At 37.4% G+C, this 17088-nt stretch overlaps 3 protein-coding genes across 6 annotated transcripts in view; 1 reads left to right on the top strand and 2 right to left on the bottom strand.

Annotated features, from left to right (window-relative positions):
* Positions 1-712: 712 nt before the first annotated feature.
* LOC121410406 lies at positions 713-8669 on the bottom strand. 3 transcript variants are annotated; one of them, XR_005969331.1, is made up of 3 exons: positions 5802-8669; positions 1725-2870; positions 713-849 (listed from the first exon to the last, which is right to left on the bottom strand). XR_005969331.1 is itself a non-coding variant. In XM_041602476.1 (2 exons), the coding sequence occupies exons 1-2, from the start codon at positions 8028-8030 to the stop codon at positions 2640-2642; spliced, it is 2460 nt and encodes an 819-aa protein (XP_041458410.1). In that variant the 5' UTR covers positions 8031-8669; the 3' UTR covers positions 713-2639. The 3 variants fall into 3 exon arrangements, 2 of the variants coding, with proteins under 2 accessions (XP_041458410.1, XP_041458411.1); XM_041602476.1 differs by having other exon boundaries at positions 713-2870; XM_041602477.1 differs by having other exon boundaries at positions 713-2866; positions 5798-8669.
* A 2360-nt stretch (positions 8670-11029) lies between these two features.
* On the bottom strand, positions 11030-16677 carry LOC121411979 (epoxide hydrolase 4-like). Its single transcript, XM_041604891.1, has 5 exons — positions 15423-16677; positions 15000-15082; positions 13755-13953; positions 11797-11939; positions 11030-11301 (listed from the first exon to the last, which is right to left on the bottom strand). Exons 1-5 carry the CDS (start codon positions 15497-15499, stop codon positions 11030-11032), a joined length of 774 nt encoding a protein of 257 aa, XP_041460825.1. The 5' UTR covers positions 15500-16677.
* The window catches only part of LOC121410407 (inositol-pentakisphosphate 2-kinase-like), a 33513-nt gene continuing 27594 nt past the window's right edge, over positions 11170-17088 (top strand). For both annotated transcript variants that reach the window (XM_041602478.1, XM_041602479.1), the window contains exon 1: positions 11170-11258. The gene's annotated coding sequence lies outside the window, so the exon portion shown is untranslated. The remainder of the gene's footprint in view (positions 11259-17088) is intronic.

Consider the following 17088-nt stretch of genomic DNA (forward strand, 5'->3'; position numbering starts at 1 on the left):
CATAAAATACATAATTCAGGTTGTTCTTTGATGGATTTTGGCCAAAGTTTAATAAATATGTTTCTGTCTTAAAAAAAAACTTTCCCTCTCGTGAAGTCCAATGTCTACTGGTACTACAGTATATTGTTGTATTTCAAGCAAAAGCATTTAAGGATGAAGGTGCTGCAAATGATTAGATCTTCAAGAGAGTGTTCGTGCATGGTATTTGGATACTTCTATTTAGCTACTTAGAAAGAAAATATGAACTCCCATTCTTAAGTTGGATGTTTTACTCCAATGCCAGAAGCTTATACAATATTTCATCTTTTTATGATATGAAGTATTGACGTATCTTGGAAAATAAATAGAGCGTATTGAAATAAATGCTAGTAAATTTAGATGCAAATTTAATCCAGGTACTTTTGACATTAATTTGAAGGGGTGTAGTTGATACAGAAATTCACTCAATTTCAGTTTTCAGTTTGGTTTATTTTCATATCTAACAAAGTGTATTACAGTATTATCATTCAACAAGAAAAAAGCCCAAAATGTTAATGATAAAATAGTGCATTACAATATTTCAGTAGAAATAAGACTGGTAATAAAATACTTGTATGGAATTGCACAATGGATATAGACTGTAGCTGCAGAATCAAACCCCAGAATCGACAAAGTTCAAACGCACATCAGCAACGACACCCGACGACAAAGAATAAATCCAAGCAACGCCTTGTACAGTTGAATGAATGTTTATTCTCAATATATACATGCACCTTGTGTGCGACGTATCATAAGCGGGTGTATGGGTGTGGTCAATCGTGTGAGCGTGAGAACATGTGTGTGTGTACGTGCGTGTGTGTGTGTGGTTTACTGCAAGAGACAGACAAGAAAATATACATATTTACAATAACATCATGACATGAAGCTTAGGGTGCAACGAAAACATAGTACATCAATAAAATACATAGTGCAAAATGATATATAAATAAATCTACATTATAAAGTCTAAAACTAAGACTAACTGTGCTTCTATCGTCAGGGATTCTCAATAGAATGTATCTTAGCTCTTTAAAGTTTTGACAATGTAAGCCTTCTCTGAATCTGTTATTTTTGTGCACTTTATGAGTTCATGAATAAACAGAGGAAATAGAAACGTTATTAGGTTTCGTTCATATTGTTAGAACAGTTATCACAATTATTGATCGAATTTGACTCAAACTCTTATTGAATGTAATTAATTGTAATTTGTTTGCAGTTGATATATATACTATATACAGATATAAATATTTAGTGAACAATTCAAATATGATTAATTATCTTGAATGAAATAATGATATTAACTCAGGTATAAACTTAATATGAATGCATATGATAAGGAATAATTATAAACTGTATTTGAATCCCGTGTGCAATACATCAAATATATGCGTATAAAAGAAATAATAAATGAATAAGTATATAAATTACTCGGTTATAGTTAACCTTTCAATAAACATGGAATACATCTGTATAACTCAAATTAGGTTCATAGATTTGTCAGTATCTCTCACTTCACTGTGCTTGCTACAGACAGTATAATACAATATGCATATAGTTCAGTCATGAAGGCTATTAACTGTGCCAAATTTCAGGCATGAATTTTAGACAGAAATTACATAAACTTTGAATACTTAAACAACACAATCTTTATATGGTCATAACAGCAATAATGCATTCTACAAAGTTATACAAGTTTTGTAACTTACCAACTTTTGGCTATCTGGGATTTTGACAACTTTCCTCAGGACATAGACTTGAAAATCTTCCTAAAAATGTTGAGATCTTAAAAGCAGGCACACCAGTACAGCATGTGTGTCTTTGATCTTGACTTCTATTCAATTGAGGCTTTCTTTTACATACCCCACTCCACGCCCAAGCTTATCCCCCAAGGTGGATGGTCAAAGACAAGAAACAAAGGACTCTCTATTGACCAAAGTGATTTTCATGGACTTAGTGCGCTTGGGTTGGTCAAGCAGGTATACCACTGCACATACTAACCATAAACATTATATTACATTACAGTAAAGTATAAGTGGACAGGAAGTATACAGAGAGAGATAGAGGGAGAGATAGATAGGGTGAGGGGTGCATAACTATATAAAGCAAAAATATATAATGAAACATTCAATTATAGATAAAAACATTGACTACGACAGAATTTATAACTGGCTACATGAAGTATAAACCAACAATCTACATTTCATCATAAATTTGATAACTTAATGGAATCTGCCGCAACATACCCGGCCCCAAATGAGGCTCTATACCAAAGACTCATTTCGGATATTCTTATAAATGCGGCAGTTATTTTAATGAAGATCAAGCTTAATAAACTATAAAAAATTCCTTATTGAATTATCATATAAACTTGACTCTAAAGAAGGAAATAAGATTCCTATTGAATAAATCTTCATTGACTAAACTCCCCTTTTCAACAATTCTGCGTGCACGTAAAGTGATTGATTTAGGACTTGTGAAGTATTGCTTACTATTGCCAATGAGCCGCCACATCAACATAAATTATTGCTGAAATATCAAGTTCTTGAATAGGAAAAACACAAAGGATATATTGAATGATGGTTGATTGAGACATTTAAGTTTGCAGCTCAGATGATGGTAATTTATTTCGCAGCTTCTAGCAAGCATAATTTTGAGATTGGCCTCTTGTATTGATTAGGCCCGATGCGCACCTCTACTTGTCGCACGCGTCCATGTTTGTCAGGGTAGGTGTCACATATCCGACCAAGTGGCCACTGACCTCGTGGGAGACTGTCATCAACCATGAGGACCAGATCATCAGTCTTGAAGTTAATTTCTTCTTTTGTCCATTTTTGGCGTTGTTGGAGAATGGGGAGGTATTCCCTGACCCATCTCCTCCAGAATTGGTCCGCCAAGTACTGGACCTGCCTCCATCTTCGTCGTAGAAGGCAGTCTTCTTTTGTGAAGATGCCTGGAGGCACAGTCATGTTCCTGTGGTATAACAGGAGATGGTTGGGAGTGAGGGGCTCCAGATCGTTTGAATCTGAAGTCAGAGGAGTTAGAGGTCTTGAATTCAAGATTGCCTCCACTTCAGACATCATAGTGATAAAACCCTCATCCGTCAATATTTGATTCTTCAGAAGAATTCCTAAGATCCTTCTGACGGATCGAATGACTCGCTCCCAGATGCCACCCATGTGGCTGGCACCTGGAGGGTTAAATTCCCAGTCAATTCCTCGTTGGGCCAGGTATCTGTTTACCTTCTTGGAGTTGACTTGGGCCAAGTTTTCCTTTAGCTCGCGTTGAGCACCTCGGAAGTTTGATCCGTTGTCACTCCATATTTTTGCCGGCTGGCCTCTTCGATTAATAAACCTCCTGAGAGCATTGATAAATGTGTCTGTCTCAAGTGAATTGGCTACTTCAAGATGCACAGCTCTTGTAGCCATGCATGTGAAGATACAGCCATACCTCTTCACCTGGGATCTACCTTGCTTGATGAAGAAGGGACCAAAGAAGTCTACACCTGTATTATGGAATACAGGTGTCCCTGGTGTTACCCTTTCCTTCGGTAGATCTGCCATAAACTGGGTTCCGCGAGACACATTCCTCCTCTTGCACTGAAGGCAATGACCCAGAATCCTTCGGACTTCTGCGCCTCCCTTTAAGACCCAATATTTGGACCTAAGGGATGCCCATGTCATCCCTGCACCAGAATGACCCACTTGCTTGTGGTGGTGCTCTATCAGCAACCGTGTCACATGGTGATGATTCGGCAAGATGAGAGGGTGTTTGGCCTCGTCTCCAATCGGAGCTCTGTCAAGTCTCCCTCCTACTCTTAACATCCCATCCTTGATAATGGGATTCAACTTCCTGAGAGAAGTCTTTGATGACGACAATCCATTAAAGGCAGATGGAAAGGCCTGCCGTTGTACATGCTGAATGAGTGCTCGTTCAGCCTTCTTCAACTCATGGACTGTCAAATCACCAGTCGATGAGTGCGAGTCATCTTTCTTGACACGGGAATAGAGATGAACCTTGACTCGCAAAATCCATGCAACTGCCCTTTTCAGGCGGTCCCATGTGGAGTACTTGTTAATCAGTGGCTCAATGACTTTGTCCTCAGCAGTAATTGTGAAGACATTCTTCTTGACTTCAGGATCTTCTCCTGATAGTTCGTCATCAAGCGAATTCTTCCTTGATTCATGAGTAATGGGGCACCTCGGCCACTCAGATTCACCTTTCTTCAAGAAGGCTGGGCCATCCACCCATCGAGACAGCATTGTTGCTGGAACTCCTCTGGAACCATCATCAGCCGGGTTATTCCTTGTATCAACATACCTCCACTGATCCCTGCTGGTGCATTCTTGGATCTTGGCCACCCTGTTGGCAACAAAGGTTTGAAATCGTCTGCTCTCGTTTGAAATATAACGAAGAACAGCAGTGGAATCAGTCCAGAAGGTGAAACTGTTCAGAGGGATCCCAATCTCTCTTTCAATGGTCTTGGCAAGTTTGACTGCAAGGACAGCAGCAGATAACTCAAGCCTTGGAATTGTCATTTTCTTGATTGGGCTTAATCTTGTTTTACCCATGACAAATGTGACATGAACCTTGCTGCCCTCTACGACACGCAAGTAAGCACATGCTGCGTATGCCCTCTCTGAGGCATCAGAGAACACATGTAGGTGATACTCTGGACTTTCGAAGTTGTCTGGCTTGTAGCATCTAGCAATCTTCACTGGAGACAAATCTGGCAATTGAGCCTGCCACGAGTTCCATTCCTTGGATTGTTCATCTCCAACCTGATCATCCCATCCAAGACCCCTTGCACACAGATCCTGAAGAAGGATCTTGGCATTGACAGTGAAGGGGGCCACAAACCCGAGAGGGTCATAAAGGGAACTCGTGGCATAAAGGATATCTCGTCTTGTGTGAGGTACATCCTTGGTCGAGACCCTAAATTGGAAAGCATCGGTCTCCATATCCCACAGAACCCCCAGTGTCCTCTCTGTAGGCATGTGGCCTTTATCTAAGTCTAAATCTACAATGGATGCAGCACGTTCAGATTGAGGCAAGTCTGACAAGACGTCTATGTCGTTGCTGACCCATTTAGTCAGTCTGAAGCCGCCACGCTGCAATAACTCTCTCAACTGGGATACCAATTTTCTTCCATCTTCTTTGGAAGAAACAGACTTGAGACAGTCATCAACGTAAATGTTGTCTTTGACTGTCTGACAAGCATCGGGATTGAAGGCATCCTTGTTGTCTTCAACTGTCCTCCTAAGGGCAAATGTTGCACAGCTAGGAGAGGACGTGGCACCAAACAAATGCACCAGCATTTGATATTCCTTTGGTTCCTTGGATAAATCACCATCTGGCCACCAAAGAAATCTAAGAGCATCAACATCAGAGGGTGTCACCTTGACCTGATGGAACATGCCCTCAATGTCAGCGACTAGTGCTATCTTCTCCTGGCGGAATCTCATAAGCACACCTACAAGCTTGTTTGTTAGGTCAGGACCACTTAGCAACTGATTATTCAAGGAGATTCCTTGAAACTTTGCTGCGCAATCAAACACAACCCTCACCTTTTCGGGCTTCATAGGGTGCGTCACAGGATGGTGTGGCAGATACCACAAGGGGAAATTTTGCTCAAAGTTCTTTGTCACCTCCTGAGCATGGCCTTTAGACAAATACTCCTTCATTGTCTTTGAGTACTTCACATGGAGATTCTCGTCTCGCTGAAGTCTTCTCTTTAGAGACTTGAGACGAGACTCTGCCAGCCATTTGTTGTTTGGAAGATTGGGAGGTTGGCGTCGCCATGGCAGCCCCAACTGATAGTGCCCATCAGTCAATGTAACAGAGTCTTCCATCATCTGTTTTGCCCTTCGATCCTCAGTGGACTCAGCAGGTTGATCTGCTTCATCTCCTGGCATCTTATCCATCTGCCAGAACCTTTCCAGCTGAAACTGTAGGTGGCTGTCAATGGTCACATTATTGACCGAGCCTTTTCTGGATGTGAACCTGGAACTTGTTGGTCCCATGACTGTCCATCCAAGTGGAGACCGAATTGCATAGGGCTCCTTCCTCCTACCTCTTCGCTCTTCCTCTACCCAGAATGCTTCAGGGACATCAGAGCCAATAAGTAACCTTATGTCACTCTCAGCTACATTTGGGAGTTCTATTCCCCGAAGATGTGGCCATTTGTCCACGTCTTCTTGAACTGGGATACTCTGACGTGAAGTTGGTAACCTATCGATGGTCCATAGCGAAGGTATTTCCAACTCTACATCGCCATTGAGGCTCTGGATGGACAAGGACACCTCCATCCCCTTTTGAGATGAAGCAGTGTTCACAGTTGTCAGCTTGAAGGAGGTGTTCCTACCGACCACCCCAAGCTCATGTATGAGACCATGCTCACAAAGCGATACGTCGCTCCCGTTGTCAAGGAGTGCCCATGTCGTAACATCCTTATCTCCATTAACAACTCTGACAGGAACTACTCTTAAGGAGACTGCCCTTCTGCCACCAACGGCATGGGAGCTACCTTCATTCGATTTCCCGGCCCCAAGTTGCAGCTCTCCTTGTTCAGGATTCTTATCCTCCTTTGGCTGGAAGTCCAGATGGATAAGGGTGTGATGCTTCTTCCCGCATCCTTCTTTTCTGCAAACGCCCTTGTTTTTACACTCCTTTGCTGCATGGGACGGTTTCAAGCAGTTGAAGCACAGCTTCTTTTGTTTCACAAGAGAGTGCCTCTCATTTGATGATTTCCTTTTGAAGTCATCGCAGTTACCTAGTCCATGCCCATTCATACTGCAGCAAGGGCACTTAGCAGTTTGGGCTTCCTTTGCAGTGCTAAAAACTGCACCACCTTTTGGTTTGGTTGAGGATTTTGCTGGCTGCTGTTTACCAGACTGACTCCTACCAATGTGCTTACCAAAGACATTGCTGGCCACCTTCGCAGCCTGTTCCACAAAATCAGTCATGTAACTGAAATTTGGGATGACGGCCTGTTCCATAAGTGAGTGAGCCTTCGATGCCCACTGTCCTTGTAAGTGTACACGTAAGAGCTCCTGTATCTTGAGTAAGGTTTCTGTCGTACTCATGTGAGCAGTGTACCCTAATTGAGATGTTGTGATCTGGCACCTTCTCATGTCCCTTGCCAGATCCCACAAGGCTTGGCTGTCACTAGACCGTATATGTGACCGTTTCAATACTCTTTCAACATGAGCGCGGGCGACAATGTAGTTGCGACCGAATTGATCTTGAAGAATTAACTTTGCACGCGCATATCCTGCACTCGGTTCCAGAAGGATGCAGTTTTCTATGGCATCGCGCGCCTTACCTGTGCAGAACTGTATGAGATAATTTAAGCGCATCCTGTCATCATTCACTTTATCCCCTATGTTCACCTCAAACGTATTCATGAATTTCCAGTAATCGACTGGATTGCCAGAAAAGGGTTGTATATCTGGTTTGGGCAAACTCATAGCCATAGCAAGCATATTTGCAATTCCTAGATCACTCACCTTATTTGCTGGACCTTTCTTGTCCCCATCATGGCCTGCCTGCTCCTTGCGAGCACCTGCCACGACCTTGTCTGTATTGGGGATAAAATCATTTGCATGTACATTCATTACATTATCCTTGCCCCCTTCAGGAGTTTGTGCCTGTTGGTTGCACCATGCCTGCGTTCTGTGATCTATGTCAGTAATGTCAGGCTCAGGCATTCCTGAAAGAGGCAAATTACTGTTACCTCCTAATACATATTGTTCATTTTCAGCCTCTTGCCACAACGCCGCTTCAGCCCTGGCGTTTTCCAGTTCGTTTTCCGCTTTCATTTTATCCATTTCCTCTTTCAGTTCGAATTCCTTTTTCCTAAGTTCTTGTTCTTTGAGCAATTGTTCTTGTCTTTTCCTTGCAAGCTCCTCCTTTATTCTCGCTTCCCGCAGCCTTGTGCTGGCGGTTGTACTGGCCCTTGATGTTGCCTTCGATGATGTCGACCTTGTGTCGTCCTTCTCGGCAGCAACTTCCATTTTAAGATCTGCGTTTCTTCACACCTTGATACACACAGTCAAAGACGTCCGAAGTTATAAACTCTGAGGGCGTCCAAGAGTTGTAAACATTGAGGTCGTCCAATAGTTGTAAACTTTGAGGTGTAGCTGCAGAATCAAACCCCAGAATCGACAAAGTTCAAACGCACATCAGCAACGACACCCGACGACAAAGAATAAATCCAAGCAACGCCTTGTACAGTTGAATGAATGTTTATTCTCAATATATACATGCACCTTGTGTGCGACGTATCATAAGCGGGTGTATGGGTGTGGTCAATCGTGTGAGCGTGAGAACATGTGTGTGTACGTGCGTGTGTGTGTGTCTGTGGTTTACTGCAAGAGACAGACAAGAAAATATACATATTTACAATAACATCATGACATGAAGCTTAGGGTGCAACGAAAACATAGTACATCAATAAAATACATAGTGCAAAATGATATATAAATAAATCTACATTATAAAGTCTAAAACTAAGACTAACTGTGCTTCTATCGTCAGGGATTCTCAATAGAATGTATCTTAGCTCTTTAAAGTTTTGACAATGTAAGCCTTCTCAGAAATCTGTTATTTTTGTGCACTTTATGAGTTCATGAATAAACAGAGGAAATAGAAACGTTATTAGGTTTCGTTCATATTGTTAGAACAGTTATCACAATTATTGATCGAATTTGACTCAAAATCTTATTGAATGTAATTAATTGTAATTTGTTTGCAGTTGATATATATACTATATACAGATATAAATATTTAGTGAACAATTCAAATATGATTAATTATCTTGAATGAAATAATGATATTAACTCAGGTATAAACTTAATATGAATGCATATGATAAGGAATAATTATAAACTGTATTTGAATCCCGTGTGCAATACATCAAATATATGCGTATAAAAGAAATAATAAATGAATAAGTATATAAATTACTCGGTTATAGTTAACCTTTCAATAAACATGGAATACATCTGTATAACTCAAATTAGGTTCATAGATTTGTCAGTATCTCTCACTTCACTGTGCTTGCTACAGACAGTATAATACAATATGCATATAGTTCAGTCATGAAGGCTATTAACTGTGCCAAATTTCAGGCATGAATTTTAGACAGAAATTACATAAACTTTGAATACTTAAACAACACAATCTTTATATGGTCATAACAGCAATAATGCATTCTACAAAGTTATACAAGTTTTGTAACTTACCAACTTTTGGCTATCTGGGATTTTGACAACTTTCCTCAGGACATAGACTTGAAAATCTTCCTAAAAATGTTGAGATCTTAAAAGCAGGCACACCAGTACAGCATGTGTGTCTTTGATCTTGACTTCTATTCAATTGAGGCTTTCTTTTACATACCCCACTCCACGCCCAAGCTTATCCCCCAAGGTGGATGGTCAAAGACAAGAAACAAAGGACTCTCTATTGACCAAAGTGATTTTCATGGACTTAGTGCGCTTGGGTTGGTCAAGCAGGTATACCACTGCACATACTAACCATAAACATTATATTACATTACAGTAAAGTATAAGTGGACAGGAAGTATACAGAGAGAGATAGAGAGAGAGATAGATAGGGTGAGGGGTGCATAACTATATAAAGCAAAAATATATAATGAAACATTCAATTATAGATAAAAACATTGACTACGACAGAATTTATAACTGGCTACATGAAGTATAAACCAACAATCTACATTTCATCATAAATTTGATAACTTAATGGAATCTGCCGCAACATAGACATGAAGATGAGAACATAAAAGGTAAACTATTTAAAGGCAGAGCTTGTAATTTATATTTCTATTAAAGGACAAGTCCACCCCAACAAAAACTTAATTTGAATAAAAAGAGAAAAATTCAACAAGCATAACTCTGAACATTTCATCAAAATCGGATGTAAAATAAGAAAGTCATGACATTTTAAAGTTTCGCTTCATTTTTATATGCACATCTCGGTCGGTATGCAAATGAGGGAACTGATGATGACATCACTCACTTTCTTTTGTATTTTATTATATGAAATATTTTGATTTTCTCATCATTGTCATGTGAAATGAACTTTCATTCCTCCCTGAACACGTGGAATTCCATTATTTTAACATTTTGTGCTTCAGGCAAGGAGGTCCTAATCATCAAATTCATAAAAAATGAAATATATTTTAATTCAAAAAAAAAAAATAGTGAGTGACATCATCGACTCTCTCATTTGGATGTACTAACTGGCTTGTTCATATAACTATTTTGTTAAAAATAAGCGAAACTTTGAAATGTCATAACGTTCTTATTTTACATCCGATTTTGATGAAATTTTCAGCATTGTGCTTGTCTGATTTTCTATTGATTCAAATCAACATTTTTCTGAGGTGGACTTGACCTTTAAGGAGAAAATACACTAAAACATGACATTCTCAGGTTTATTAAAAAAGACTGATTAAAGGGGGAAAAAAGCCTATAATGCATTCTCCGGTACTTTTCATTATTTTCCTCCATGAAAATTGTATCAATTTTTTAATTTGTATTTATTTCTTGCAATCATTAAAAATAGGAAGACTTATTGTTTACATTTCCATATCAGTATGTAATAATAATAATAATATAGGGTATTTATATTGCGCACATATCCACCTTGTTAGGTGCTCAAGGCGCTCCTATATTACCCGGCTAAGCATGTACATGGATATTTAAAATACAGCACAGATTATGTGATATTGAAAAAAATAACAGTAGGCCTATATAACTGAATGTAACAGAAATAGATGTTACAAGCATGAGAATAGCAAAGAAGACAGTGATTAATAAAAACTTTCAAATTATCAATGATTGAAGTAACTGATTGTAAGTGCATATTTTATAATTCAAATATTCATCACTATCAGCTATACTGTTTTTTTTTTGGCCTTTGATGTCAATATAACCTAATAACGAAAAAATATTTACAATACAAGCAACTTTAAAAACTCTGAAATGTCAATTCATATTTCAAGAGTAATTTCTTTCTCCAAATATTTTTTCATCAGCTGATTGACAAGATCCGGCTGCTCCTGTTGGATGAAGTGATTGCCGCCCTGTATACGCTCCACCTTCAGATTTAGGCAGAATTTCTCTGTGTTATAAGAAAGACGGGTGTGAAGGTAATCATCTCCTGTCCCCCAGATGAGCAGAGTTGGTGTCTTAACCACTCCAGTTTTGGTGAAGATCAGGGTAAGTTCATTACGGTAGTAGTTCATGAAGGTATGCAGACGACCTATAAAATTCAGATCATTAACGATCATACAATATACAGTTCAACTGTAGTATAGACTTTTTAAAAGTTTATAAGTTTCTTTGGTACAGTACGTCTTTTACTGTGGATGAATTTTTCAAATGAAAACTATGTTGAATTTTTATCATAAAAATGCAATCTTCATTTTGTACTTGCCATATTTTATTTTTATGGGAAATGAAAGGATATGGCTTTTTTATTTTTGTTTTGCTTTCTTTGTTCTTTAAATTTCTTTACTCTAATAAATTGATAATTGATATGATCAGGATTTAATCAGTGTGCTAGAAAGTAACTAGATACTTGTTATTTGTTAATTATATGTGGAATATCAGCCAGATACGATGTCTATTGTATCAATTTACTCATAAATACTGCACACCACCAAACAAACCCACACCAACCAATCAATCTCACATGATATCTAAACAGCTCATTCTTACTTTACAATACCAAGTCACCAAGAAAAAATGTAATTACCTGGTCTTGATATAGAATACTTGAATGCTTCAATATCTTCATCAGTAGTTTCACCATGTTTACATTCTTCATTGATCATGTTGTAATCTCCCATCTGTACTCCCCTTTCAGGGAACCATGGCATTTGGAAGAAAAATATGTACCTGTCAAACAGTTTCAAACAGAAAAGATTTATATGATGGATCAATTATTGTGAAAAGTGTCACTACAGTATTTCATATGGACCATTGGCTATATTATTAGCTCATCAGCTTATGCGGTGGCGTGTCGTCTGTTGTCTGTCGTCCGTCCACAATTTCAAAATACTACTTCTTCGCCATTTCAAGTCCAATTTCAATTCTATTTGCTTCATATGATGGCACTAGGTGGGGGATTCAAAACTTCTACATAGAATTTTGAAATTCATTAAGTATGCTAATTTATGCACATTTTTCAAAATTCACAAAAATGCTTCTTTTTCTTTATTTGTCGACCGATTTTGAATGTTTTGCTTCCATCTGGTAGAGCTTCATGAGGTCCACCAAACTTCTACACAGAATTTTGAGATTTTGACCGAAACAATTTTTATGCTAATTTATGTGAAATTAATTTATGCAAATTTTAAAATATTCATAAAATGCTTCTTCTTTGTTGACCGATTTTGATTTTTTTCTTCCATCTGGTAGAGCTTCATGAGGTTCACCAAACTTCTACACAGAATTTTGACATTTTCAGTAGAAAACTATTTGTGCTAATTTATGTGAAATTTATTCATAAATCACAGAAAATGCCTCTTCTTCTTTATTTGTTGACAGATATTGATTTTTTTTCTTCCATCTGGTAGAGCTGCATGAGGTTCACCAATCTTGTACACAAAATTTTGAAATTTTGTCTGGAAAGTTATTTATGCTATTATTTGTTGACCAATTTTGATTTTTTTTTCTTCCATCTGGTAGAACTTCATGAGGTTCACCAAACTTCTACACAGAATTTTGACATTTTCAGTAGAAAACTATTTGTGCTAATTTATGTGAAATTTATTCATAAATCACAGAAAATGCCTCTTCTTCTTTATTTGTTGACATATTTTGATTTTTTTCTCCCATCTGGTAGAGCTGCATGAGGTTCACCAAACTTGTACACAAAATTTTGAAATTTTGTCTGGAAAGTTATTTATGCTATTTAATGCAAAATTTATTCATAAATCACACCAAAAAAAATTCTTAATTTGCTGATCAATTTCAATTTTGTTTGCTTTATATGATAGCTCGAGGTGGTGATAAAAAATTTCAACACAGAATTTTGAAACTCATTAAATATGCGAATTCATATATTTTCAAAACTCACAAAAATTACTTATTTACTTGTTGATTGATTTTGATTATTTTTGTTCCATCTGAGAGCTACATGAGGTTCACCAAGGTTCTACACAGAGTTCAGAAATTTTGACTAGAAAGTTATTTATGCTTAATTTATATAACATTTATTCATAGATCACAAAAATGCTTCTATGTCATTTCTTAATCAATTTCTATTCTATATCCTCAATTTATGTCACCAATATAATTCACTACAGTGTCAACTGGGCTGAAATTAAAATTGTGTTAAATTTCGTTGCGACTCTAGCACATCAATGATGTGGAGCTCATCCGGCATCTCGCAAGTTGCGAGATGCCGGATGAGCTCCACATCATTGATGTGCTAGTTGTACCTCTTCAGAAGTATAGGGATTGGTTATAATGTTTCTCTAGATGAACATTTGACAGTGACCACATTAAAGCACATACATTCCACCAAAGCCTAAATTGATTTTTGATGGCTGTTTTATCTTTTAAAGATTGTCACCATCGTCTTCATCTTCATTATAATTACCTTGGTTCTAGATTACTTAATTGAATTTTAGGCTAAGATGGAGGGGGGAGCTACCTATTGCATATATAGAGTCTTTTAATTGACCATTTTCAATAGCTGTTGCTCACCATGACTTGATTATTTGTGGTAAGTATAATGATACAAGCTCATTGAATCTATCAGGGTGTGGTATATTCATTGCTATATATTTATCCACCATTTCAGGATACTGTGCAGCAAACTTCCATCCTATCAATCCACCCCAGTCATGTCCTATCAAGATACATGTCTCATGTCCTAGAACATGGATCAGTTCACACACATCTCCTGTATTTGAGAAAAAAAGGATAATCATCTGTTTTCACAAAAATGTTAAGTCATGAACTAATTGTAGTGGTGTATCTTTCGTGGCCTATATATATATATATCCACAAAAGATACATGGTGTACTGTAAAGTCAATAACTCTTCTTCTTCACCTTGAAACCTTCAGAATTTACATAAACAAATTGCTCTTTTATACCGTCTTCACACTGGCCTCAATGACAGTTACAGTACCGGGACTGTCCTGAGACTTGTAGCGGTGTTGCCTTCAGCATGAATTCTCAGATCCGCAATAAACTACCGCGGGATAACCTCGCCTCGCTATAAACTCTGCAACAAACTATCGCTAGGCAAGCCATAGTAATAGCAGCAGGACAGCCTTGCATCTGCAATTGATTTCCTTCAGTGTGAAGGCACACCGCTACAACACCAGGATAAACCACTTGTGATATGTTTTCTATAATGTAGAGGCATCATGGTCTAGTGGTCATGACTCGTCTTTCAATATGAAGGACCTGGGTTCCATTCCCCCTCCTCAAATATTTCCGGTATATCAGAGTTGGGTCACTCACAGGGTCATAAGCCTACACGTGTTTTGTTATGGAGGTTATAAAAATCACTTGCTGCAGTGTGAATGGATACATGAAAGATATCCCAGGACTGCCGGCCCTGGATACCTTTTCTACTCTGAATGCATTTATAGCAGTGCCGCCGTCCAGCGACAGCACCAGGAAAAATTTTAAAACCAGTGTGAAGATGGTATTAGAGGTAAATTCGTACTTAGAATGGATCTTCTTCCGTTTATCAATTAATGATTGGGAATATTGTAAGAGTAGGCCCTAATTCTAAGTTTATGAATGAGGATGGATCATTTTCTTTCAATTGGCTATCATCATTAATTTTTTTTTCTACTTATATAAATAAAAACATTGTTTTCTACGAAGTAGATAGAATTTTCAAGGATGTTACCTCTGTAAATTTGAAAATAGTTAAACAAGTGATACAGAACAAGGGGATATCATATATGAAACAATGGTTGTTGTAGCTCACCTGTGATAAGGTCACAAGTATAGCTCATCTTTCCTGGAGGACCATCTGATTCACCTACACCTCTCATATCAATGGCTACACAGCTAAGTAGAGATTGCAAGCATGTATATCAATGGTTTGTATCTCGTCTTATTGTTTGTTCACAGAAAAGTAGATACTGGATATTTTTCAATTGATTTTCAAGAAAAAAGAAGGCTGTCAATATCATTGGGTTTGCAATGTTAAACATTCATAAGAATTAATGTTTATGATTAATTTTGCCTTCAGCATTTTATTAATTATACATGTCAGATTTCTTGGGCATTTTTTGAGTATTTCTTTGGATCAGAGTTTGGATTGACATTCAGATATCTTGGTGAACCTTTTTTGTCTTTCTGATTGTGTTTCAGGCACAGTTATACCATGATACATGGTTATACTTACTGATAATCTTTATTGAATGCTCTAATCTGATGTCTCCATGAATACCAGCATTCTGGAAAGCCATGTAGAAATAACATCAAAGGATTCTTAGGATCACCCGACTCTACAATATGAAGCTTTATGTCCTACATTAAAAGAATAAAACATTATAGGAATAAATGCTATAATTTAATGACTCCATATGTATTCAAGTCATCTTATGAAGTTAAGTTTTATGCAAGGGAAATTGCAAATTATAGTGACATATCATATTCAGTCAAGAGGAACATAGCAGGCCACACAGAAGTGTGAAGTAATTGCTGTCACATAGGATAATGAAAACAAAAAGACACTTTGTAGCTCCCAAATGCATCGGTGTCTTAATGTTTTTTGTTAAATGTTTAAACCTGTAGAATTTGTAGCTTAGGATTACTTGAGACCTAGGAAACATTCAATCACATGCTAATGTTGTATTTCTGTGACCAGAGAATTGTAAGTTTTCTTTAAAACTGTTTCGGTGATAAAGACACGAGTCATGAATTATTATTTGGGTGAAATACCAAAGTAGGCCTAATAACCAACAAAAAATTGCCCCTACACCCGTCATCTTCATTTCTTCTGGTTACGATACTTTGCTTAGAGGGAAATAATTACTTGGAGGCTAGGGCCATTTGCCCCTGAAATGCTCAGAAGGGCCCTCGATAAGACTTTAAAAAAGTCCCAGAAAATCCTGATTTACTGCTATGTTAAAGCATATTCATTTGTTCCAGAAGAAAAGTAGCCTCCCCCCAAAAAAATGATGATAATTTTGAAATATAGAACTAAATAGACTTTGACACTTGCCTTGACTTGGACAAACTTATGGTTTCCAAGCTGTGGATCATCCATGCAAGCTGGTCTCTCTAATCTTTCTTTCTTATAAAACAGCCAACATGGTCCATGACGTAACAATCCTTTCAGGACAATGAAGATTACCACAGGAATGACCAAGATGTACATTGGTAGATAGTACAAGGTCCTCACACAGCTATATTTCAAAATGCTCATTCTCACTCTAAAGTTAAGGAGTCTATCTAAAGATGGCAAATTCATTAATTATTAAAGATAATGAACCATAGCGATTGCAAAAGGGAAATCTGCATAAAAGTGATTTAAAATTAATCTCACATTGATAGTAATTACAGTGCAATATTCATTCTGGGTGATAACATTGTCAGGTTTTGTAAAAAATATAACTTTTCTACTTGCTGGACAATATTTTTTGAAGGAATTAAAAAAAAAAAAATTTTGAGAAGTTAAAGGATAAGTCCACCCCAACAAAAAGTGGATTTGAATAATAAGATAAAAATCCAACAAGCATAACCCTGAAAATTTCATCATCGGATGTAAAATAAGAAAGTTATGACATTTTAAAGTTTTGCTTAATGTCACAAAACAGTTATGCACATTCTGGTCAGTATGCAAATAAGGAGACTGATGACGTCATCCACTCACTATTCCTTTTGTATTTTATTATATGAAATATTCTAATTTTCTCCTCATTGTCAAGTGAAACAACGATACATTCCTGCTGAACATGTGGAATTAGCATTGTTTAATACTATATGGTTCAGTCAAGTAGGTCCTTATTGTCAAATCTGTAAAAAAATGAAATATTGTATCATTCAAACAATAAAAAAAAAAGAAA

Source organism: Lytechinus variegatus, chromosome 3, assembly GCF_018143015.1.
Source record: "Lytechinus variegatus isolate NC3 chromosome 3, Lvar_3.0, whole genome shotgun sequence".
NCBI classification, from domain to species: domain Eukaryota; kingdom Metazoa; phylum Echinodermata; class Echinoidea; order Temnopleuroida; family Toxopneustidae; genus Lytechinus; species Lytechinus variegatus.

Bases quoted from the DNA above. Each gene is read 5' to 3' on its own strand.
- LOC121410406 (XM_041602476.1), bottom strand. From the start codon at position 8,030: ATGGAAGTTGCTGCCGAGAAGGACGACACAAGGTCGACATCATCGAAG. The intron at 2,871-5,801 runs CCCAATCTTCCA...AGGGAATACCTC, and splicing joins TGCCATGGCGACGCCAACCT to CCCATTCTCCAACAACGCCA.
- LOC121411979 (XM_041604891.1), bottom strand. From the start codon at position 15,499: ATGTTATTTCTACATGGCTTTCCAGAATGCTGGTATTCATGGAGACAT. The intron at 15,083-15,422 runs GTAAGTATAACC...ATCTCTACTTAG, and splicing joins GCATTCAATAAAGATTATCA to CTGTGTAGCCATTGATATGA. The intron at 13,954-14,999 runs GTGAGCTACAAC...TCTCAAATACAG, and splicing joins TACTTGTGACCTTATCACAG to GAGATGTGTGTGAACTGATC.